The 23397-nt window shown below is 53.8% G+C and overlaps 1 protein-coding gene across 3 annotated transcripts in view; it reads right to left on the bottom strand.

The window, feature by feature from the left end:
* Positions 1-882: 882 nt before the first annotated feature.
* The window catches only part of LOC142362793 (uncharacterized), a 40627-nt gene continuing 18112 nt past the window's right edge, over positions 883-23397 (bottom strand). For 2 of the 3 annotated variants that reach the window (XM_075433380.1, XM_075433382.1), the window contains exons 3-4: positions 11514-11660; positions 883-1831 (exon numbers count right to left, since the gene is read on the bottom strand). In XM_075433380.1, the coding sequence (XP_075289495.1) occupies positions 1520-1831; positions 11514-11660 (459 nt within the window). In that variant the 3' untranslated portion in view covers positions 883-1519. Of the gene's footprint in view, positions 2893-11513; positions 11661-23397 lie in introns of all 3 variants that reach the window. The other variant, XM_075433383.1, reaches the window with a different exon arrangement.

Raw genomic sequence — 23397 nt, 5'->3', positions numbered from 1 at the left:
GGGATGGGTGCGGTGTCATGGAAGTGCAGAGTAGGGGTCTCTTGAGATTGCCCTGTGCCCAAGCTGCCCAGGGCTGTGTCCAGTCGGGTCCGAAACACGCACCTCCAGCCCTGGAGAAAAAGAAGGTGCCGGCCTGGGAGCAAGCCCGCAAACCCCGAGGTGAGACCAGCCCGCCAGGGCTGCCTCCTGCCCAGTGCCTGGGCACTGGCCATGCCTCTCTTGGTGCCGTCGCGTGGTTATACCATCATGGCAGCCATTTCCACCACTGCTGCTGCAAGCGGCGTCTTGGTTTCTGGTGTCTGTGGGTTAAGGACTTACATAAGCTGCGTAGGAGCTGCCGCACGTTTCTGTAAGGAACCATGATCCAGAAATCAGCAGAAAGCAGAGGTCTTGCTGGAAGAAGGGAGGAGCGAGGGAAGGGAAAGCGGCACTGCTTGGGTCTGGTCGCAGAACATGATGCCTCGGTGGTGCTTGCAGTTCGGGCCAGTGAGCTGCTGGGAGGCGGATGGTGCACCTGGAGAGCTACGCTGGTGTGGGCTGCGGGGGCTTCTCCCCAGCCAGCAGCAAAGGCAACAGCGGGCGGGAAAGAGAAGGGGAGAACAGGGAGGTGGAGGGGAGACAGAAGCCGGAGGGAGCTGGGTAAGTGGAAAAAGATTTTTGTGGTGAGGACCATGAGTAGAACCTCCACAGGGTGAGCATGGGAATGCAGAAATAGAGGCAGAAAGAGAGGATCCTCATGCCCTTCCTTTCCTTATGGTTAACCTTCAGTCTCTGGCCAAAAAGAAATGAGTATTTTAAGATACAGAAAAGATAAAGCATAAAACCCAGGAGAAACAAAGTTGAGACCATACTGCTGCTGCATAGAAAGCTTCATTAGCCCCACTGGCACAGCATTAATCAGAGGAAAAAAAAGTCAGTAGGAGTGACGCAAAGGGATTGACCGCCAAGGGAGGAAGTACTGCATCTTCCATCTTCTGATGTCTCCGAGTCCAGTCAAATGCCCTTCTGAAGCTGCCTTTGTCAAACAAGTTATTGAATTCAGCAGTAACATGGTGAAATTTTCTTGACTGCAGGTACAGAAGGTCAGCCTGCATGATCCCTTCCTGCTCGCTGTGAGTCTGCAGAAGGAAAACGCGCAGAAGGACCAAGAGAAGATGCCATTGTTTGGGTTCTTCCATAGGGCCTGAACATCAGCGTTTGTCTGTGGGGCTCCAGCTGCGTTCACTGGTCATGCGTGCAGGTGCTGGACGGCGAAAGGTTTACCCGAGTGATGAAGCCGGCCGCTGAGCGGTGCAGGCTGTGTCAGCGGCGTGCGTGGGCCTGTCCCCGACAGCGACAGCCTTCGTGCATGGTCTGGTGAGGGGAGGGGGGACCTCAGAAGGAATCCTTGCTACAGGGGTGAAAGGGGGCCCACATTCAACAGGCGTGGGTGTTCTGTTTGGGGAGGCTCCGTCTCCAAGCGCAGGGCAAACGTGGGCCGTCGCTAGTGGGTCTGCCTCACCGGACCCTGCGTCTTGCTTCAGCGCAGAGCAGGCGCCTGAGCTCTTCCCGCAGGGTTATGCAGCCTCTCGGGCAGGGCTGGTACTTGAGGGCAGCCGTGCTTGGGAGAGGACAGGGCTGCAGCGTTGTGAGGCTCATCCAAACTCATCGTTTCTTGTTTTTCAGATGTTTCGCAGCTGTCCCCAATCTTGAAGGTACGAGGCACAGCCAGGTGGTCTGAACCCTGCCAAAGTTCTGGGGCATTTGCACTTTCGTTCTTGGGAGATTTCACTTGCCGTCCCAGCGGCTGTAGCTCTGTTCCCTCCTCAGGAGCGGAGGGTTTGGGGCTGTACTAGATAAAACGAGATCTAGATGGAGAGATGGTTCTATGGAAATGTTTACTCAGTGCCCAGGAGCAGCCCAAAAGGCAAACTGACTGTTAAGAATTATGAAGAAAATAATGGAAAGCAGATCACAGTTATGCCACTGAATAGATCCGTAGTGGAAGCTGCATTGTGATTACCACATGCAGCTCTGGTCTGCCTCGCTCAAGAAAAATAGAGTTGGAAGGATTTCAGAGAAGAGCAGCAAGGGTGATCAAATACAAAGAATATTTTCCATATGAGGAAAAAAGTAGATAGTCTCTTTAGCCTGGAAAAGAAATGACTGAAGAGGATTATAAAATCAAGTTTGGCATATAGAGGTTGTCTGCAGTATGATTCCTCATTGTCCCTTCCATATAAGAACCGGCAACACCCCATAAATTAGCAGGTAATAACTACAAAGCAAAACCCAGTTCTTTTTAATGTCATGCTTTGTGTCAGGCTGCTTCGCACAGGATGTGGTAGGCTCCCAAAGTTTATATGCATTCAAAAAGAAATCAAACATTTTAATGGGAGAAGAAAACCCACTTACATTGATTAAATGCAAGACCCCACTTTTGCTTCTGAAGCCTCTGAGCTGCGGCTCACCGGAGGCTGGCAGAGTACTCTGCGCTGTGCTGCAGCGTCTATGCCCTCTGCTTACACTGACCAAGAGAGCAGTTCCTGGCTACCGGCAGAGACGAGACAGCGGCAGAGACGAGACAGTGAGCTAGACAGACTTTCAGCTGATCGCAGGCAGCTGTCTTTCCTTCACTGCTCCAGGCTGCTTTGCAAGGACTGATCCTGCCCTGTCTCGGTATCAGTCTGTTCTCCTTTTTTAAGGAGCTGTATCCAAAAAGCCTAGCTTAAAAATTTGCGGTGGTAGGCTAGTAACTCTATCTCTGCCCTGCCACGGGTGAGCCTTCAAAGACCAGCCCACTTTTACACAATGCTCGCTGTAGCAGTGGCAGAGCTGGCTGGGATGACAGCAGAAGCCCCTGTGTCCCAGTCCCTCTCTATGACGAGCTGGAGCTCCGCTCTGGGGTCTTTCCTGTAGGAAAGATGGGGAAAATATTTTCAGCAGGGTCTGTTGCGATAGGACAAGGAGCAATGGCTTTAAACTACGGGAGGGTAGATTTAGACTAGATAAAAGGAAGAAATTTTTTACAGTGAGGGTGGTGAAACCCTGGCCCAGGTAGCCCAGAGAGGTGGTCGATGCCCCATCCTTGGGAACATTCAAGGCCCATTTGGACGGGGTGCGGAGCAACCTGGTCTGGTTGAAGCTGTCCCTGCTCACTGCAGGGGGGGTGGGCTAGATGGGCTCTAAAGGTCCCTTCCAGCCCCAAACATTCAGTGATTCTGTGATTCTCTACGGCTAATAGAGATCACTGCCAGCGCTTTCTCCACTCTCCCATCCCTCTCCACGCCAGCAATGGCTCTTACCTTCTCATGCAGATGAGGGAGTAGGGCAGAGCCTGCTCAACTGTCCCAGCCAGCGCAAGTCTTACTACACAGTTCCCACTATGGAAACGTGGGACCCCGGCGCAGGGCTTAGAAGGAGGAGACGTGGGACCTGTCCTGAAGAGCGCTCAGCCATATCACACACAGGCGAGCAGGGAGGAGGTGGAGTACTGGAAGACATGGGCAGAGCCGTGTGGCCACACGCTGATGTGAGCCCCAAGTCCCGCTCCAACACCGTTTGCTGCTTCGAGCTTTAATCTGCTTCTAACACTAGCAACTACTTGGTAGTTTTCCAGCAGGCTGTGGGTTTAACCAGATTTGTGCAAGCGTGCTACTCCTCTTTCGGTCAACCGGAGTGCTGGTCTGGGCCACAGCAACCGGTGTCTGTCAGGAGCTGGTGTAAGAACCTACAATAAGCTGTGGAGAGCAAGATGGATCACAGTGGCTTCCTGGTGGGTGCAAAACTGCACCGTTATTTCTGCTGCGCGCAGTACTGGGCTCTCTGTCACATTTCTCATCTTCGCGTGGAATTTGTCTGGGCAGGTGCCATTCCCGCAAGACAGCTTCAAACCAACGAAACGAATGACTGTTTTTCATATTACACAACGTGATTCTGAATACCCCAGGGCAGATGCACTAGCCAGTTTCCAGGAATCAATCACCAAATTGCACCATCTCCTCCTGGAGCAAGCTACCAGTGGAGAAACTGAAAGCAGGTGGGGTTTTTTGTTGCTATACTGAAACTTCACAGTCGATTTTAAGCTTCTTAGACAGTATAACACTGAACGCAAGTTCCTGCTGAGGGCTATCGACTTCAGTGCGCGCCAAGCTGCAGGGAACACCCCGCGCCATGCCTGCATGTGACAGAGTGCTTCCCGGCACCAGCAGCGCGACTCAGATCAGAGACCAGCTTCCCGGGATTTCCCACCAGCGTCCTTTAAGATTGCCATCCGGCAGAAGGGATCTGTGCAGCCCCAAGGTGCAAGGCACCGGGAAACAGCGTCATCTTCAGAACACACGAAGGGATTAGCGCAGCCTGAGAGCAGCGAGATGCTGCCCTCTGCTCAGGGTGCAGACACGCTGCCTGCGGCGGCCTTGGGGAGGGAGGAGGCCAGCCTTCAGATGTTGCTTTCCCAGGTCAGGTGCGCTTGTAAGTGCACGCCGTGCCAAAGTAATTGCACATTCTTGCAGCGTAAATCCTAACCTGATTTCTCTCACGGCGTCTCCTCTCATGGTGCTAGGGAACATCTGGTGGAATGCAAGGATATGCCTTAAATATTTGTAATTAATTAAGAGCAGTGGTGTTTGGGTGCTGTAGGACTACACCAGGGCCACATATTACTCACAGCCGCTGTGTGTCAGAGCAGCAGGCAACGTTCAGTGCTGCAGCCACGCTTTGGCAGCGCTGGTGACTGGGGTCCTGTGCATGCAGGGCCAGAGTGAGAAGCATAATTGCTGGTTGTGTGATCCGTATTGCCCCCAGCCTGCCCTGTGCTTTTGTCACTTCTCAGCCTGCCCTGTGCTTTTGTCCCTTCTTACCCCTACCTTCTCCCACGGCTGCTCCAGTGCGCCAGAGTGCTATGAAAGCTCCCGGTGTACGGAACTGATGGGACACATTTTAGGTCTTCTGAAAGCATCCAGATGGGTGCCCCTTTAGCCAAGCCCTTTCCTACAGCTCTCTCCCAACTACCAGCACAAGGAATACAAGTCAGAGAACCCAAGATGATTGCCCTTGGCACTGTGTAGAAAAGTTGCTCAGTGGGCAGTGTGGGCAGCCCACAGAGCAGCTAGCTCCTGGAGGTGAGCTGCTTGGTGCTGCTCCTGCTGGTGCTTCAAGCAGTGCCTCTGCTTTGTCCACACACTTCCTATTCTGCTGCACACAGCTCTCTGCAGCGATCTAGCAGTCACAGATCCTCCATCTTTTTATCATGCAGTGATTCCCCTACACCATTGTTTTGTATACCTTCCACCACAAAAAAAAAAAAAGGCCAATACTGAGCGGCAATCCAGCCAGCATTTCCCTTTTCTTTCTCTGTTAGATCATCCTGTTCAGTTGCAGAGCATGGTAATCAGCCAAATATCATATTAGAAGCATTGTTTTAGCAAGGGTAGCTCTGCCTAGTCCACTTCCACATGGTAACCAGGAACGCAGTGAGTGAAAGGGGCCCCAGCTCTAGTTTGGAAATGCTCCCCTATTTCTGGACTTTGTTAGTACAATACCAAAATTATGGACTGCAACACTTTCCATTCCTTTTTCCATTCTGAATTAAAGACCATCTACTGAAGACTCTCACTTCAAAAAACAGCCAGGCACTTTCTAATATCAAGCAAAATGCCTGAAGAATAAATTGCTTCTACCAGAAATAAAGCATTTTAGTTCTGCCACAAGCAGAGAGATCTGTGTTTATAAGTCTCTCCAAAGGCAACTCCATCTTTCCTGCTTTCCTCTCATTTTCTTTGATGCACAAAGCCTGCATACTGCAGTGCTGTGATTGGATTCAGCTTTGGAGCAGTGTAATTGTAAATATTCATTGGAATCCAAGCTAGTTTTCCCAAGTCTCTCTTAAAGGCTCTGCAGCTATACAAACAGCCGTGGCTCTGCATTAGCCTCACAGCCTGGAGGCTGCCTATTTCTCCACAGCCCCAAAGACTGCTCCTTCAGAGGCTGCATGAAGAGAAATCAGCCTTGCACACCATTTTAGTCAATGCTCTATTATTTTCTTTATTCCCTCTTTAACGTCTGTGTTGTAGAACTGGCTCTCAGACCCAGGTACCCGGTGGGGTTCCTCACCAGTGTCTACACCAATAATACAGTTCACCTTCACTCGCAGTTCCCACTGGCTGTTCTGGCTGTGTGCGTCCAGCCCTGTCAACCTGCTGACGATGCTGGGATGGCTGTGTGAGCCGCTCTGTGGCCTGGTATACAGCACATGCCTGTGCACATGCCACCCTCCCACTGAGGACCCATAATCCGAGTGGGTGCTGCTCAGTACTAACACGGCTGCTACTCGGCAGACGGCTGTGCGGCTCTGGGTAGGCAGTCACATCTCGCTGGGAACTGCACCCCGTTGGTTACCGAGAAGAAAGCAGATCGACTGACCGCTGATACCCAGGCAGTTCTACCTCTCCAGCTGCCGAAGTTCCATGACTGCAGTCAAACAGTGGAGTGCAAAGGGCAGTAGGCTCCTACAGCCATCAAGGAGCAGAGGCGAGACCTTTCCATCAGTCAGACCCTGACCTCCATGTTGCCTGGGCCAGCCACTGCACCGCGAGACTACATGGCACCCAGCCGCCCTTGCTCTCCAGGTGGTCTCTGACTGATAGCCGTGTCCTGCACAACTCATCTGCAAAGCAGCACATGTAAGAAACTGCACATAGCTATTCTGCCCAGAATGGAAATTGAATCCAAAAGTTCTGATAGCAAATCTATGCTCCCATCTCTGCCTTATGCCTTTACTCTTCTGTTTACCACCAAGGGTGGAATTGCAGTGCTCAGGCCAAAGCCTGAGGCACAGCAGCACATGTCATACAGATGGTGGTATCGGAGCCTTCGTCGCCTGCTGACATCCTCCAGGCTCTGCTTGCTCTTTTCAGCAGATGTTAAAGCACATGTTCTGGCTACTGGGTAGCTTATGACCAGATAAATAGGTAGTAAAAGGGGCAAAATCCAGCTTGCTTTCCACAGGCCAGTTCCTGGGTGCAGCTCACCAAACAAGGCACCTACCAGGTCCAGCTGAAGCAGCGCGGGTTGCTGGATGCATTACTAAAGGGAGCAGCTCGGAGGCTGTCGGCTGTACAGTTCTGTCCCTTGCTGCAGCACCCTTGCCTGATCCTTGTCTGCTTCAGTCAGGGCCCTGGCACCAGTCCTCAGCCGGCTGCCCCAAGGCTTCTGCTCAACCTATGGAGCACGTGTTTATGCCGGCGCATCCCGGACAGCAGGCTCCTCTGGAACATGTGAAGGAGCACCAAGTCATCAGCCCAGTATGCTCAGGTGAGCGCTAAGGCTTCGGTATGAGAGGTTAGGCAGGTCCGCTCACTTGTCCTGTTGGAGAGCGGGAGTGGGAGAGTCTCTGTGCCCACCTTGAGCCCACAGCACTCAGAGCAGAGAACCCTGTTCCCTGAAAAGAGAGCTGAAGGAGCATTGCTAATGAGGAAGACACAGAAGGATGTGTTTTTTTTTTTTTACATGGGAAAAAACATTTACATGGGAAAATGCTAGTGTGCACTCCCCAGCACATCTCTCACATGACCAAACCAGCAGGAGCAAAACAGTGAGGTGGAAGAATGCTCCCATAAACCAACCCTGCTACCCAGTGCTGCACGGGAATACGGCCAGCACCGCTGGAGATGTGACACCACCTGAAGCACAAAGCTGGGACTAAGTCTTGCGGAGATCGGGTGAACCACAGCAGGACGCAAGCACACATCCGGATAAGACTCAAGTGCAGTCACTTTGCTAGAAAGGGGAATCGGCCTGGGAAATGATATGTTGATATCACATGAACACTGAAGAAGACTACGGCGGGGCTCTGAAAAAGGCAGAGCTGGATTTCAAGGTATGAGCAAGGATAGATTTAGGAAATGAGCAAGGCTGGCATGAACCTCAAGAGGTTGATAGCCCATCTTCCAGTTCTAAGACAGGGGAACCTATAAGTGCCCTGTCTTTTGTCCTTAAAGTTCTCCTGTGAAGCAGAATCCTCAGGCCCCTGGCAGTCTGTTCATGTGCTTTGTTCTCCTCCCCATTAGAAAACTCTTCCTAACCTGAATCTTTCTTGATGCAGGCTATGCCCATTAGTTCTTGTGTGTGCCTTCATGGACATGGAGAACAGATGGCTTTGTTCCTCTTTCCAGGAGTTTCTTACATGCAGCTGGTGGTGTGATTTTCCTCAGTCATACAGGAGGAAAAAAATCCAACAAAACGGCCAGATCAGAAACGACAAAAGAAAACCTGCCTGGTAGAACTCATTGCCACACAGAGACAGCAGCTATGAGTGCCCTGTGAGAAATGGTAAAGTAATGAGGCCTTTATAAAGATAAAAACTCACAAAGTCAAAACAGCTTTGCGGAGAGAAACGCCCTACTCCAGTAGATCCAGATCTCCTTGTGGTAGCCACAAAATTGGCCTCTTTATATCCTTTCCCACCACAGAGGCAGGCAGCTCAAGGCTAGCTGCCTTCAGATGTGGTGAAGGAGATGACACTGCATAAAGTCGAGCCTCCAGATGAAGGGAAAAAACATGGAAGACCCCGTGGTCATGAGCAGTGGCTGGATGGTGAGACATGACCGGTGGCTGAGGGGCGGAAGGAGCCAGTCCCTGGTGTCCCTGTGGAAATCCACCCTCTCCTCTCCCAGATACAACACCTTGCCTTCCCCCCACCTGCAGTGGAACGCCATGACTCCTCCAGCGGCTGCCAGGGGAGGGAGCGTGCCAGCGGACTCTCCAGCCTTTGCCAGTCTCCTCAGAGACCTGAGACCCAGCCTGGAACACCAGCAGGGTGAGAACACACCAGACCTTTGGCTGCACAGCCCTGGTGCGGAGGAGCCTTCCTGGCGTGAGCTGGAAGCACAGTCCTTCCCTTCCATCTCCGTTTTCCAAAGCAGCAAGAGCAGTATTCTTTGGAGCTCCTGCTATGATGATTTATCCAGGTCACGGTGAGGACAGCTGGCTAACTGAGGTTAACAGCTTTCTCGGTTTCATTTCAAAAAGACATTAGCATGGGGGCTGTATTAAACAACGATATGCCAAATCCTGATTCATTCACCAGGAGAGCTCATGATCAGGTGGGGGACTCAGCCGACAGGCAGGGCTGTGCTGCTAGCCTTTCCTTAAAGGGCAAGACCATAACTCATTCTCCAAGTGCTAAATTACACCTGACGCTCCTTGCAGAGGGCTTCTGGGGTGTGCAGCTTGCTACAGGCATCCTGGGACTGCCAGCTGTGGGAGCCCGAAGTCCCCGAACCAGGAGATTGATCAGCAGCTGTGTCTGGCTCAAAAAAGCAAAAGAAGATTGGGGCCCTTCTGTCTGGAAGAAGGCTGATGGAAAGGCAACACGACAGAGGTCTATAAAATGAGAAGTGCCACAGGGAAGGTGACTAAGAAATGACTGTGCACGGTCTCTTCTGATAAAAAAACAGAAATTGTCAGGGGATAAGTTTAAAATAAACAAGAGGAGGTGGCTCTGCATCCCACGGGTGGTTGAGCAGTGGAACGCACTGCTACAAGACAGTGCAGAAGCTGGATGATATCCGAGTCACAAAAATAGTTTGACAAGTTATGGATGAAAACTCCTCAAGGAGTTTGTCAAACACAAAGACTCCTGCTTGGGCTCAGGAAGCCCCTTCACCACAGAAGGTGGGGGAGCACCTTGGGGCAAGCTCACAAGCTGTCCCTGTTTTTCCCAGGGGAAGAGAGCTCTTTGCCAGGCATGGGCATGAGCTGCTGCCAGACACAGAGCCAGGTGGAACGCTGTTCTTGACCCGGAATAGTGCTATATTCCTATGTCACAGGGCTTGATGTCCAGTACTTTAATTGGGAGTTTTGTAAAAGAAAGTTTAGAGCTGGGCTGTTTCATCTGCCATCTCACACCGAAGCCAAGCAGCTAGGCTCAGCTGAACTCTTATCAAGGGATGGAGGGGTGGGAGGGGAAGGGGGTAAGACACCGTAACTGTAAGCAGAAACGGAAGCGTGATCCCCACCCTGCCATGCTGTCCTTGCACAAATCAATACACGGTCACCCACATGCACACGCAGAACAAAACGCAGGCACGCGCAGACAGACTCACAGATTCATTTGTCCTCCATCATTCATGCGCACGGACAAAGGCACACAAACTTCCCACACCCAGCCTTCACCACTGGGCAAGCAGAAAACAGGCTCGCGCCACGGCGCTCAGCCCACACGCCGTGCTGTCGCTTCACACACACACACACACACAGAGAACAATGGATGACTTGGCAGTAAACGGAACAATATCTCATTATTTTCCTTCAAATGCAATGAACATGATCATTGCATATATTCATATATGATGCAATATATAGATTGTTCATATATGTTCATGTGAACATATTAATCGTCACCAAATTAAGTGAAATGAAGTATTTCCACTTTGAATAATGAGTGGACAACCCCCCAGTCTCCCCCCGATTTTAAAATGCTGCCCTCTGAGCTGCTGCTCGGATGAACTGGCTGTGCTGAGACCATTCCTGCTCTCCAGCGTGCTGGTACCTGACACTCCAATACCGAGACTACCTGGCTTAGACTTCCAAAACATTCAGAATATTTAACAATCAAGGTGTCAAAATAGAGATAATTTTTCTGGCTTATGGGGTGCTGAAAGAGAGTAGAGTGGGTACCACGGAGGACAGACGCAGGTTAAGCAAGTAACCCTGCCGTGTGCAGCAGCAGCTGCACAGATTTTCGGGATCAGCTCTCTTCACCTCCGTTTGCCACACGGATCTGACTGACAGGTATGGTCAAAACCCGCTCCTGACTACAGGTGCCCGAGCGGCCGTCGGGCAGACAGCCCCATGGCTGAGGAGACGGGGGAGCCGCACGCTCTCCCAAGCCAGGTTCACACGCAGAAGGGATGTGCTGTCTGAGCGAGCGGTCTGGCTCCCGGCAGCTTCTGAAATACAGGGATGGGGAGAGAGGAGCTGTGGCAGGGCAGGGGCAAACAAACCCGGCACGGAGAGGACTGGCAGAGGCGCTGCCCAGCAGGCCTCCGGTCAGGTCCGCTCTCACCCAAACTGTCTGCGTGTCCTGGAGCAAACAGGATCTCATCCACCGCAGCACACCTGAACAGATCTGAACAAGCCTCGTCTCTTGGCTCACTACACGTCGCTGTTACCACCAGGTAGGACGGTGCTGTCCTGGGAGGCATTGTCTCTGCCAGCCGCCCTGTTCCCTGCTCTCCAAGGAGGTCAGCAGCAGGAGCGACATCGAGGACATCTGCGCGTTACAGCAGTCACACCCTCAGATCAAGTGCAATCCCAGCACAGGCAGCAGAGCCGTAGCTTTTTCCCCCGGTTCCCTGGACTTTCCCCTCCTCACTGGGAGTTGACAGACTCCACTTCCATATCTTTAGCCCTTCCTCATGCTGCTATGTAAAAGACAACAGGAGATTATCACTACTGCTGTGAACGCATTAAATAAAGTTCCCTTCCCAGCCTGGGCTGCCAAGCTAGCGTGGACTGGCATCTCCTCCTACCTGCTTCTGAGCTTCCTCCTGCAGCTGGTGGCTGGCCTTCAGGTCCTGGCTGAGCTGCTGGATCCGGCTGCATTTCTGCTCCAGTTCTGCCTGCCTCTCCCTCTGCTTGGTCTGCAGTTGATAGATCCTCTGCTCTTGAGCATCCAGCTATTGACCCGCCCAGGGAAAGAAAGAAAAAATGGAAAAAAAAATCAATTAATACTAAACGGCTTAACAAAACCCCGAACAGCACAGGCCTGATGCTGCTGGGGGTGGGGATTGTCGGGAGGAGACACCCCCCGCACACATTAGCTGCAAAAACCTGATGTTCTGGGGACAGGAAGCCAATATGGTAGGTGTGATCTGACACGCACGCCCTGCGGCTGCGGTGATATGTCCAACTCGGGGAAGGCAGAGACTCCGCCGCACCAGGGTACCTGCCTCCTCTGCTCGCGGAGGGGGTGTCAGTCTGGGTGAGGCAAGCAAAGAGCAACTGAGCGCAACCAAAGTTATTCTAACTAATAACTAAATAACCAGCTCCTGATTCGGCTGCGTGTCGGGGCTCTGTGCTCCTCTACCCTGCGCAAGGCTCCCTTCAGGCATTTCGCCCATGCCCACCATCCACGGAGCGAAGGGGACGGGGAGCTCTGGTACCCTGCAGCTTGGTCATCCACCCCTCTCCTCCTGCCTGAACAGGAGTGGCCTTTGAGGGCTCGGCATTTTCACTCCTTGGCGTCCCAGCTGTGAAGAGTTTACACAGGGAGAGATCAGGAAAGGATCATGAATGTCAACCAAGGAGCAATTAGCATGACAAGACTCCCGTATCGATCTGCCAGAGCTGACAGTGCTGCCGCAGCCCTGCAGTGGAGCAGCTCCCCGGCCACTGACCCCGACGCCTTTGCGATGGGCGTCTCGGGGGTGCTGCTCGCCTGCTTCCCATGGGTAAGAGGAGCCACAGCCAGTGGGGCTCTGCACGGCTCCTGCCCCGCTCATGACAGGGAGGCAAGAGAAAACGCTGGTGACGTAGCCCAAGAATTGATCTGCGTGGCGTTTTAAATTCAGCATTAAGAAATCCTCTGTGTTGCTGGCCAGGGGCTGTGCAATGCCTTGCCACAACCAAGGGCCCTACGTACAGCAAAGTGATCACTGCAGGTGAAAACAGCAGGCTGCTTTAACTGCTCGGAATGACTGGAAGCAGCCTTGTTTCACGGGGAAAGCTCCAGAGCTTCCTGGTAATACTAACGAGGTAACATGCAGGGGATGGACACCGCAGGCATCTCGCCAAGACTGGGTGAGAGCTGTGCCTGTGCCGCTGCGCAGGGGTGCAGGGACAAGGCAGGACATACAAAGAACAGATTTCTAGCAGAGATCTAGCACATTCTTCTCCCCTATCAGTAGGTCCAGTCTCGGTTATGTGTCTCTTCCTAGAAACAGGAAGGACAGAGGTCCTGTGAGCCCACAGGCACTGAAGTGCCCAGGTCTCTGTGCCCACCGCTTCTTGCCCAGAGCTGTGTCCCTGCCGCAGGGCACAGACACGGCTCACTGGTCTTGAAGGACACAAGGGGCCACACGCCGTGAGTGGAGGAGCTTCCCAAGCTCCCGCAGCCAGCCTGGCCAGCCCTGCAGGGCCCACGACTCGGCTCTCCCACGACCATGGTGTCACGCAGGAACGCGGGACCTGCAGTGCTGTGTGGCGTGTGTGGGGCTGTCCCGGGAGCGACGCCTTCCAGAGACTGCTCCCTTCTGGGCATGCGTCCGTCTGTCCCGCTGGCGGTGCCCGTGGCCCGCAGAGCTGCCCAGCACGGCTGAGCCCCGTCAGCAGCACTGCAGACGTCCTGCAACACACGCAGCAACGGAGGGGCCTAATTAATGTTCACTAACTGTCTTACTAAACCTAGAGAGAATTTCGATATTAATTAAATGCTAACTGATGAGTAAAACATATTTACTGAAGACTGTCACCCAGCTGTCAACATTCAATAAATACATTAATAATCAATTTGCATGTAATTAACATAAAATGACGTTAATGTCTACATTAAAGATGTATTGGAGACGTTGTTATTAGCACAGTAGCCTGCATTCCTCCAAGCTGTATTCCGTGTGCACATAACCCATTCAAACCCACGGCGAAAAAGGTCAAAGCTGTCCAGCAAACAGCCCACCAGAAGAAAAAAAGGAAAATGTTTCAATTCTGAGTGGATCTGGGCATGTGCGCATGTGCTTGCACGCCTCTACGCTGCTACCGTGGAGACCATCTTTGTGCTGAACACGGGATCCGGCAGTGCACGCCGCGTGCTCTGAAGGGCAAAGGACATGCTCCCACGTCGGGCGGAGAGGAATGCCGGGCTCCACGGTCGCTCTCACTCTGCCGGCAACGACGGCCGGCTTCCATCGCGACGTGAGCACGGGCCGAGACGAGCGCTTGAGACGTCCTGTAAATCCTCAGCTTGGCCTTGGTACAAACGCATCCGAGTCCTCCAGATCGAGGAAGAATCCCTGAGACTCCTGCATGGTGGTTTCTTCCCGCGTTTGCCAGAGAACAGAACAAGCATAGAGCATGGAGGACTTTTCATGCACCACCTCATTCAGCCTGGCACGGAGAAAACACTTCTGTCCCCCTCCCTCCCTGCCCTGCTGCGTCGGGCTGCAGGCTGGGGGTCTGCCCAGCCCCGCATCGCTGCCTGCGAGCCTCGAGCCGTAGCGTCGGGACTGAGGTGCCACATCCCTCTCACCGCCTCAGCACGACACATCCGCGGCCACCTCTGCCCACTCCCAGAGCCTGGGTGAGCAGCCAGGGAAACTCCTGGCAGCTGGGAAAACGGGAAAGCGAGGCGTTGGCTGTGACTGGAGTCCAGGGCACAGACCAGCTGGCTGGCGTGCAGAGGAGATGAAGAACAAAGAGACAACAAAGTGGTGAAGCATCTAGGGAGCGCTTGTTCTCCTTCTCCAAGAGAGCGAGGAGCAGCAACGTATTTAAAGTCCTTAAGAGGACCTCTCTCTGCACAGCCTGCCTCAGGAACCCCTGCCTCCTGACAGCACTCTGGCTGAGGAGACGGCAGACCCCCGAGACAGCCGGCCGCTTGCCAAGGGAAATGGCACAGGCAGCACAGGTCCATGGCGGCGAGGGCGGCGAGGACAGCCTGCCCCAGCAACCCCCCACCCGCCCGGCAGCACTGGGCTGCAGAGGGGCAGCAGAGCCCCCCATCAGCACCCACCGCAGCGCCCGCACTCCGGGGCTGCGAGGGGTGGGGGTCCACCAGCAGGCACCAGGCTGGGTGGCTTCCGAAGCCTTGGGCTCACAAAGCTGTATCCACTGGGCTAATCCGAGCTGGGTGAGGGACGGAGAGGAGCTGCTGTCTCCTCAGCGTGCGGGGTGAACACCCCCTTCCCCCGGCTGCAAGGCAGGTGAGCGGGTTTTGGAGGCAGAGTAATCTTAGGGTGTTCAGTGCAATGTGGCTCCCTACCAGGTCCCCAGCAACAGAAATGCCTGTGACAACAGGGGATGTCATATGGCTTCATGAAGCAGCGTCTGTCCTCAGGTCTGAGGGGACATACCCTGCTCCGAGCAGCACCGCCTGGCTGAGCTCGCCTCCCTCCCCTGCTCAGAGACAAGCCCATCGTTCCCCCGTCCCCACACAGACCCACGAAGCGATTTGCTTGCAGCAGGAAAGAAGGTGGCATGTTTAGGGTGAACATCCCCCACCCCCACCCCTTCTCCTCTCATTTAAGTGGAATCAATTGTGCCATTTCTGCTTTGCTTTTCAAAAGCAATTACTTTCATGTCATTTCTACAGACATTCACGGAGAGCGAGAGAGTGAGGGCTTGATTATCCCCCCTCCCATCCCCATCCTGTGGCTTCCGCAGCGGCGGTGAAGTATTAAATTAAATGAGGTGTCTATGGAGCGGCGATGGTTTCAGGTCAGAGGCGCTATGGAAAGCTGTATGCTGCACTGCTCCTGTATATGTAAATGGATATATTAAAACCACTGATGTCAACTTGCAGCACTCATCTCCTCTGCTCTCGGGTGATCAAAGCTGATTGCAGAGGCAATTACTGCAAAGGAAAAGAAAATCACGGCCTCCTGCTCATCCCTGAGCTACCGGAGTTTAATTGCTTAGTGTAGCTGAAGCTGCCTCTCCATCTCCCTGGTGTGCACACACGCACACGTGTGGGAGCACTGCACGCCATGAAACACAGACAGGAATGGACGTTTTTGGGGATGGGCAGTGAGAAGCACCCCAAGCAGGGGAAGACCACAACACAAAAAATAATGATGCTTAAAAACGAATTAAACCACTGCAGCAGGCAGGGCTGCATCTTAGCAAGATGCTGGATCGATAACATAGGGAGAAAATCAGGGCAGTATAACACACGCCCCCTTAGGGCCTCTCTCCTTCTCCACTCTTTGGCCCTAGATTCACAGTAAGACTTCTTCAGTCTTTTACAGGCTGTAGCTAATCAGGCTCCCAAATCCTTTTGACGCAGATCAGATTGTGACCCCTGTTTTCCAGCTGAAATGACTCGAAAGAAAGGTATCACTGCCTGCCCTGAGGAGTCCTGACTTCTCACCTCGTTCTTGCCGTTGTATTTCACATGCACTTCACAGAATCACAGAATCACAGAATGGTCGGGGTTGGCAGGGACCTCTGTGGGTCACCCAGCCCAACCCCCTGCCGAAGCAGGGTCACCCAGAGCAGGCTGCACAGGACCGCGTCCAGACGGGTCTTGAATATCTCCAGAGAAGGAGACTCCACAGCCTCCCTGGTCAGCCTGTTCCAGGGCTCCACCACCCTCACTTCTGCGTGAGTACCAGCAAAGGCAGGGGACATTTTAACAGAAGCACAGTGCTCGACCAAGTCACGATCGGCACGGTTTCAGAAACCAGCCTGAGCCGTCCGGCTGCACTGCTGGTGGTGCTGGGCAACTTGATGCTGGCCGGGCTTCAGCTGTGGGGTACTGACTTCACACGCTGTTCATCCAAAAGCCTGCTCTCGGTGAGGCGTGGAGAGCTGGGTCCACGTGTGCCATCCTACCTGCCTTCCTACACCCATTTCTCCCTGAGGCTGCGTACCAGCACCCGTTTGCATGCCGGTGCCCAGTGTCCCACGCTGTGCCGGGAGCACGCTCCGGTCAACGCGGCGCTGGCCGTCTGCGTGTGCTCTCTCCATGCATGTCTGTCTGCGTGTGGTCGGAAGCAGGGCTTTGCAAAACCTTAAGACATGAAATCTGCCACTAAGGTGTTGTAAGGGGGCAAGGAGGTCAATAAGGAAGATGCAAAGCCCTACCTTTCCACCTGAGGCTGGAACATATTTTTGAAAGAAATCACCTCCGAGGAGCGCCAGCCAGCCGCTTCACCCCGTGTCTAAGGCAGTGGGTATACCCGCCTGGACAAGGTCCTCTACAGCCTACTGTAGGTGACCCTGCTTTGGCAGGAGGTTGGACTAGATGACCCACAGAGGTCCCTTCCAACCCCTACCATTCTGTGATTCTGTGGGTGTGGGACCCGAGCAGTGTGAGCAGGTCCTGCCCCAGCAGCCGGTGCCTGCTCTGGGGTTATGCACCGGCAGGCTTCTCGCTATCCCCCACTATTGCTGGAAATGCTGGTGCAGAGCAGTTCCTGACATTGTGCTGCAAGCTAACGGGACTCGAGGCAGACCTAGATATTCCCCAGGGAAAAAGCCGATGCGCCCCACCAACTGCCCTATGCCCGAGATGGGCGAGAGAAGGCTGGCAAAGGCTGGAATCACGCAGCCCTCCTGGCAGCCCACAGATCACGCACAGGCGAGGGCATTCCGGACTGTGATCACACACAAACCTTGCCCCCGTGCTGCGTCCACACTGGGGAGCAGGAGAGGATTAGGACATGTCAGTAAGCACATGTTAGTGGACGCGTGTCAGAACCCTGCCTCGTGCCCGAGCAGGTGCTTACAGCCGTGCTGGCCTGGCCGTGAGGAGGTTTTCTGCACAGCTACACTGGATTAAATCGCTGCAGCACCCAGTGGAACCGCAGGACAGCACCCTAAGAGAAGTCCTGCTCCCCACTCGGCCAACACGACGCTTGCTGGAGGACAACAGGAGAGCCAGTGGCTCCGGGGAGCCCGGCAGGACGCTGGGAGGGAACAAACCACCTGAGCAGGATGCAAAGCAACTGTTTTTTCTGCGGGCAGGGAGGAGACCTGGCTGGTGAGGAGCACGCGCCGAGACGGAGACTGGGCAGTCTGGCGGAGGGTGGCCTGCCCTCCCTCTGCAGAGCAGCCCCTCTCCCGAGGTCACCCCTCCTGCGGGCTGGGACCGGAGCTGCCATCGCGGCGGGGTGCTGGCCGGCCGCAGGCCCGCAGCGGGTGCAAGGGCTGCGTCTTGGGGTGGGACCCGCAGGGTGCCAGCCCGGAGAAGCCCGAGTGTGGGCTGGAAAGCGCCTGGGGAGCCTGCAGCGAGGAGAGGTGCCGCCAGCAACGCAGACAGCATCACGGTCTCGCAGGGTTGTCCCGCGGGGAGGTCACAGCCTGGACACACCCGACGCCTCTCCGTGACGTAGCAAGCCACTGGAAGCACTCGCACACGGCAAGAGAGACCCCCAAGAATTTATTTTCTGCTGTAATCTAATTCTCTCAAATGGCTGCCGCTCTCCTGCCACTCGGCTGGGCTGAAAGCTGTCCTCACCTGATGCCCGGGGAATGAACGACAGACCCCGGAGAAAAACAAGCGCTGCAATGCACGGCCAGAACACAAACCAGCAGCAATTCCCTCTCAAAGGCAGATGGACGGAAACACCTAACGGTGAGGACAGTCTTCCCACCCCACGACTGCATTAGCAAAGCACGAGCCAGGCCCCAAACAGCAAAGTGTTTACAAAATCAGAAGTGCTAAGTTACTTTTTCTTCTGAATTTTCGACCCTTAAGGGTTTCACTTTTGCGCTTTCCTCCTGAAGCACTGGAAAGCGAAGTGGAATATTTTTAAACCGCAAGCAAAGCCTCGGACTCTGTTATTCCTGCTTGATTCTACAAGCGGGGCTTCAAACACCCCACAGAAAATCACGAAACCCAGCAGTAAATCCTGTGATCTGCTCGGGCTGCAGGAGCGCTGGGAGCCTCCGGCAGCGCCTGCCCAGGGCCCTCCCTGCCTGCCGGGTGGGCTCGGCCACGCGTTCCCCTCCCTGCTTTCTGAATCCGTATTTTCAGCCCAAGGATGCAATTCTTTTTTTTTTTTTAATGACCTGCCTGTCTCTTTTTGTTTAGCCGAGAGTGCTCAGAGCCCTTCCCCCACCTCCTCCTCCACTGCTGCTGCTGGTTTTATTCAATTCAACACTTGAGGGAACTGCAGATGAAATGTCTCTGAATCTAAATTGCCAGCGATAGATCTAACAGCCTTTTTCCCTCTCCCCCTCCCCAAACTCCCCTCAGACAGAACGCTCGAGCACATTGTCTCTGCCTCACTCGCCTTCAGCTGCACAGCACCAGCACCAGGAGAGGAACCCAACAGCGGGAGCACGGAGCTCACACCACGCTCTCCCGCGCCAGCGCGCAGGCAGGCGCGCGGCTGACGGGGCAGAGCCGCGTTGCTGCCCAGAACCAGCCCCAGCCCGACAGGTCCCGATCTGCTCATGGCCACCTCTGCAGGGCACCGCAGACAACCACAACGTTTTGCAGAGCACGGGCACTCGCTACGCTCTCCCGGGTCTCCCGCATCCAAACAACGGATGCCCTAAGCCACGCGCAGGCTGCACGCAGCCAGCCCAGCCCAAACCAGGCCCGCCACGTCTGGAGGGGCAGCGGGCAGGACAGCCTCTGGCAGCACCCGTCTCCTTGCAGGACACCATGCACAGCTCAGGGGGTCAAATCCTGACCATACCTCTGCAACCACAGCAAAGGGCGTGCCGTGCGAGCTGCGGGTGCTGAGCCAGCAGGTAAAGGGAGAGGAGGTCATCCAGTCTGAGAAGGTCATCGCTCTGGCACCGGCTGGAGGAGTTGGGAAACCTGCGTTTGATTTAGGTGGGAAACAGGGGAGAATCTTGCTATTAGTAGTGCCTACGTGCCCAGGCATTCATGTGCTTAGTACGGGGCACATGATGCCACGCAGGCAAATGGCACTGGAAAGGGCAGGAGAGGATAGGAAGGGATAGGAGAGGATAGGAAAGGATACAAGAGGATAGGAAGGGATAGGAGAGGAGAGGATAGGAAAGGCACACACTCTTTGTTGGAGAGGAATCTAGTGCAGTTCTTGCAAAAGGACTGCACATCTCTGCAGTAAGCAGAGCACGTCTGCCGCAGCCTGCACCCCACCACCAAGCTCCAAGGACAGCTGCCCAGCAGAGCAGTGCTCGAGATGGCTCCGTCCTTCAGCTCAGCTCGGTGCCTTGGGCCTTGGGAATGCCGTATTGGGGGAGATGGGGTTTTATGTCCACCAGGAATGGATGTTTCTTCTGTAGTGCCTCAAGGCAGAGCTATGCCAGTGAGCCTGCGGGGTGAGGAAAGCTCCCCCGGCTCGTGCTGCTGCTCTCATGTTCATGTCGGGCGAGGGGGTAGAAATGACACACTCAGGGCAAGCCCAGAGTCCAAAGCGTGTGAGCATGCCCTGAGTGTGGGGTACAGGACAGAGGAGAACTTTCCCTGCAAACTCCTGCAGCCTCTGGACACGCCGCTGACAGTGGTGGCATCGGGGGGAAGAACTGCTACGTGGCGGTGCCCCTGCCCCACCGCTGCCCGGCTGCCCAGGCTTCTCCCAGGGTCTCTGCAGTAATGAGCGTGGCACGTGGGGTGGTGGAAACGGCGTCAAGTTCTTTGCTAAGAGAGATCTGTGTAACCCTCTGTTTCCATTTGAATGGCCTTTCCTTTTGTCCAGTTCAATGTTTGGTGATTGTTCATGCTGTCTGGAGAAGCTTTGATTAAATCTCCTAATTTTCGGCTAAGCTTTTTCTTTCCGTAGGGCAAACCCTTGACCTGAGAGCATAGAAAAGTGGCCAAAAGGAAAAAATAACAAGGCAAAGAGGAAGGAGGGGCAGAAGCTGGGAGACACAGAGGAATTAAAAGCTTGAAGGAGTCACTACACATGGGAAGAGACTCCTGCAGCAGTCCTGCCAAACAGCTCGGACTCATGGCAGGACCTGCGGTTCCCCACTGTGCCTGCCCACCCCACTGGTGCCGCTCCACCGGGCGAGAGGAGCCCGTTTCCACGATGCCTCTAAATCTGCTCCTTGGCAGAGAACGGGGAGAGCGGGACAACAGCGCTTGGTGTTTCTTCGCAGGGATGCAGAGGCACTGAGGTCTTCCACGATCGTGTGTCACAAGCGGAGGCTGCGGGCGGTCAGCAGGGAGATGCACGCCTGGGACGCTTCATCATTTCAAACCATGCCAAGAGGACAGCTAGAGCAGAAAGCAGGCTGGAGAGAGTCGCAGTCCTTTTCTTTGCACACAAGGCCAGATCTAGGTGCCGTGCCAGTCTGGGTTTGGCACGGTCCCTTCTTGATTTCGTGACATCCGCAGGGCTCTGCCTGGGGAGATCTAACCTGTTCCCCGAGACCTGAAACTGGGCTGGGCACAGAACTACAGTTACAAGCAGACAAGCACACAGATAAGTGCCATCACCTTGGGCGCTGGGGAAATCAAATGCTTTTTGCCCTTTGGCTGCAGAGAAAAATATTAAAATGTAGGCAGCATATTATTGAAACAATAAATATTTTTTCTGAGCGTAGAGGCAGAAAGTGAAGCATTAATTATATGAGGTGAAATACTTCACTAATCTCAAAAGCCTGATAATCCTGAAACCTAAAGACAACAGCTTAAAAATGTCAACTTTGCAATTTCAATATTATTTTAAGAGGAGGCTAGTTGGTATGTTTATTCCACAACTGTAAACACCACCCATTTCCACTCAGTTATTAAAAAACTCAGCTGACCTCTATCCTGCTCCCCAGGTCCTTCAGTCCTATCTGAAATTCATTCATAACGCACAGATGGTCAGTATAAAAATCTCCCTCATAATGAAAGCATATGTTGAGAACAAAAGCAAATAAATGGGGTATAAAAATAAACATACCAAGAGGCATCATGCTGTCTGCATTATAGATTTTCATATATAATTAAAAGAAAATCTGCCTTTGGGTATCTGTCATGAGAACAGAGTCCTGCTGTGGAATCACAGCCTGTCTAGGACCTGTAACAGAGCCGCTCGCTGCCGTATCTGCGCCTGCAGATGGGACTGGATGGTCTGGCCATCCCACCTCTGCTGTCGCCTGGTCTTGGTGCTGAGCAGTGCCGCAGCCCAGCGCAAGGGGCCGTGGTGCTTGGCAGCTGGAACACGTCTCCGGGGCTTCGCAGGGCACCTGGAGCCGGCCATGCGTGGCACATGCCACAGCGGCCTCCGGAGCAGCAGCAGTGTCCTGGACACCAGTGGGGAGGTGGAGGACCCGGAGGACAGGGCACTGCAGGGCACAGCCCTGCCAGCCCAGAGCGGCACACACGTATGACCACTGTTCTCTCAAATGGGGAAACTGAGGCCCGGAAAGGTTTCAGTGACTCGCGCAACAACATATGTGGCATTGTAAGATGTCTGGCTCCTGTTCCAGAGGGATCCATGACGCTGCGTTGTCCTGCCACAAAACCTGTCGTTCTTCCCCCTCGGCACGTCCACCTAGTGATCCTGCTCCTGTAACACTCTTCTCCTCCACTGGCTTGGGAGAGTCGACAGCTTCGACCGAGCTTCCGAAGGAAAGACCCAACAAAGGCATTAGCGCTGCCCGGAACAGCAAACGTCTCTCCCTTTGCAGGAAGCCTTGCGCAGTGAGGAGAGGTTTGTGGAGGGCAGTACCACCAGGAACCAGCTTCAGCAAAGCCAGTCTGAGATGTAGGTGAAAACACGGGAGGAAGCAGAGCGCAGGAATTACGAGCGGGAAGAAAAGGTGCACTTCACTCTGCTGTTATTTATAAAGCTCTTTGGAGATCTCTCTCCCACAAATTAGCAATTCATAGTATGAAATGTTGTGTAATTAGATGTTCAAAAGTGTCTGCAGTAGATTAAATTGAGAGATCGGGAAAGACAGGGGACAACCGCCCATCCCCAGGTACAGCTGCCAGAGCGGCACAGGCGCCAGCGGGCCCGCGGCTCGCCCCTCGGCGTGCTGTCCTGGTGGTGAGCTGGGCCGGTACAGACCTCCACAGAGATTTGGCTCGTTACCTGAAACGAGAGCTCACTCTTCACAAGAGATTTTCTGCAGTAGGGCTGCCACGGGTCCAGGCATTTTTACAGCCGTCACGAGGAATAATCCAACAGCCCTGCTTGGTGTGAAGCGCTAGGAAGGGAGCTGCTGGGGAGATGCTATTTGTGTGAAAAGGAGCGGAAAAAGGATCATAAGGCAACGGCTGAATACCACCAAGACACAATCCCTCTGGCAGTTCTCTGAATTCCTCCTCAATGGAGAATTCAAGGTTTTGTGATTAAAGAAGAAATCTACAAGTGGGCAGCTCAGAATATATAAATCTTCCCTGCTTGACATTCCTCCGTCCTGACTCATTATATGAAGGGTGTAGACATGTTTCTCCCACCACTCATCTCCTCTTACTGCAGCATCCCTCATCTCCAGCCAGCATATCAGGTGATGACACATGAAATAAGGGTTATTGGGCACACTCCGAAGTGACAGGCACAGGGCCTGGTTTTCAGAAGTGATGGATCTCTGCAGCTCCCATAAGCATCAGTTAGTTTCCTTTTTAGAGGAAAGAGTAGTTTGAACTTGAATTCTTTGTCTCAGGCTGCAAGTCAGTGAGGTGTCCATCCTCAGAAGCCTTCAAGATTAGATGATACACCCCACCTGTCAGGAATACCACACGTGATGGTATGAGCATGGAGAGGTAGCTCCTCACGTGCTCTTTGTAGCCCTGCGTTTCTGTCACCCTAGAGCCGTGCA

The sequence above is a fragment of the Opisthocomus hoazin genome, chromosome 12 (genome assembly GCF_030867145.1).
Source record: "Opisthocomus hoazin isolate bOpiHoa1 chromosome 12, bOpiHoa1.hap1, whole genome shotgun sequence".
Lineage (NCBI taxonomy): Eukaryota > Metazoa > Chordata > Aves > Opisthocomiformes > Opisthocomidae > Opisthocomus > Opisthocomus hoazin.
The sequence above is the reverse complement of the archived record's forward strand: the minus strand, read 5'-3'. Positions and strand labels throughout refer to the sequence as shown.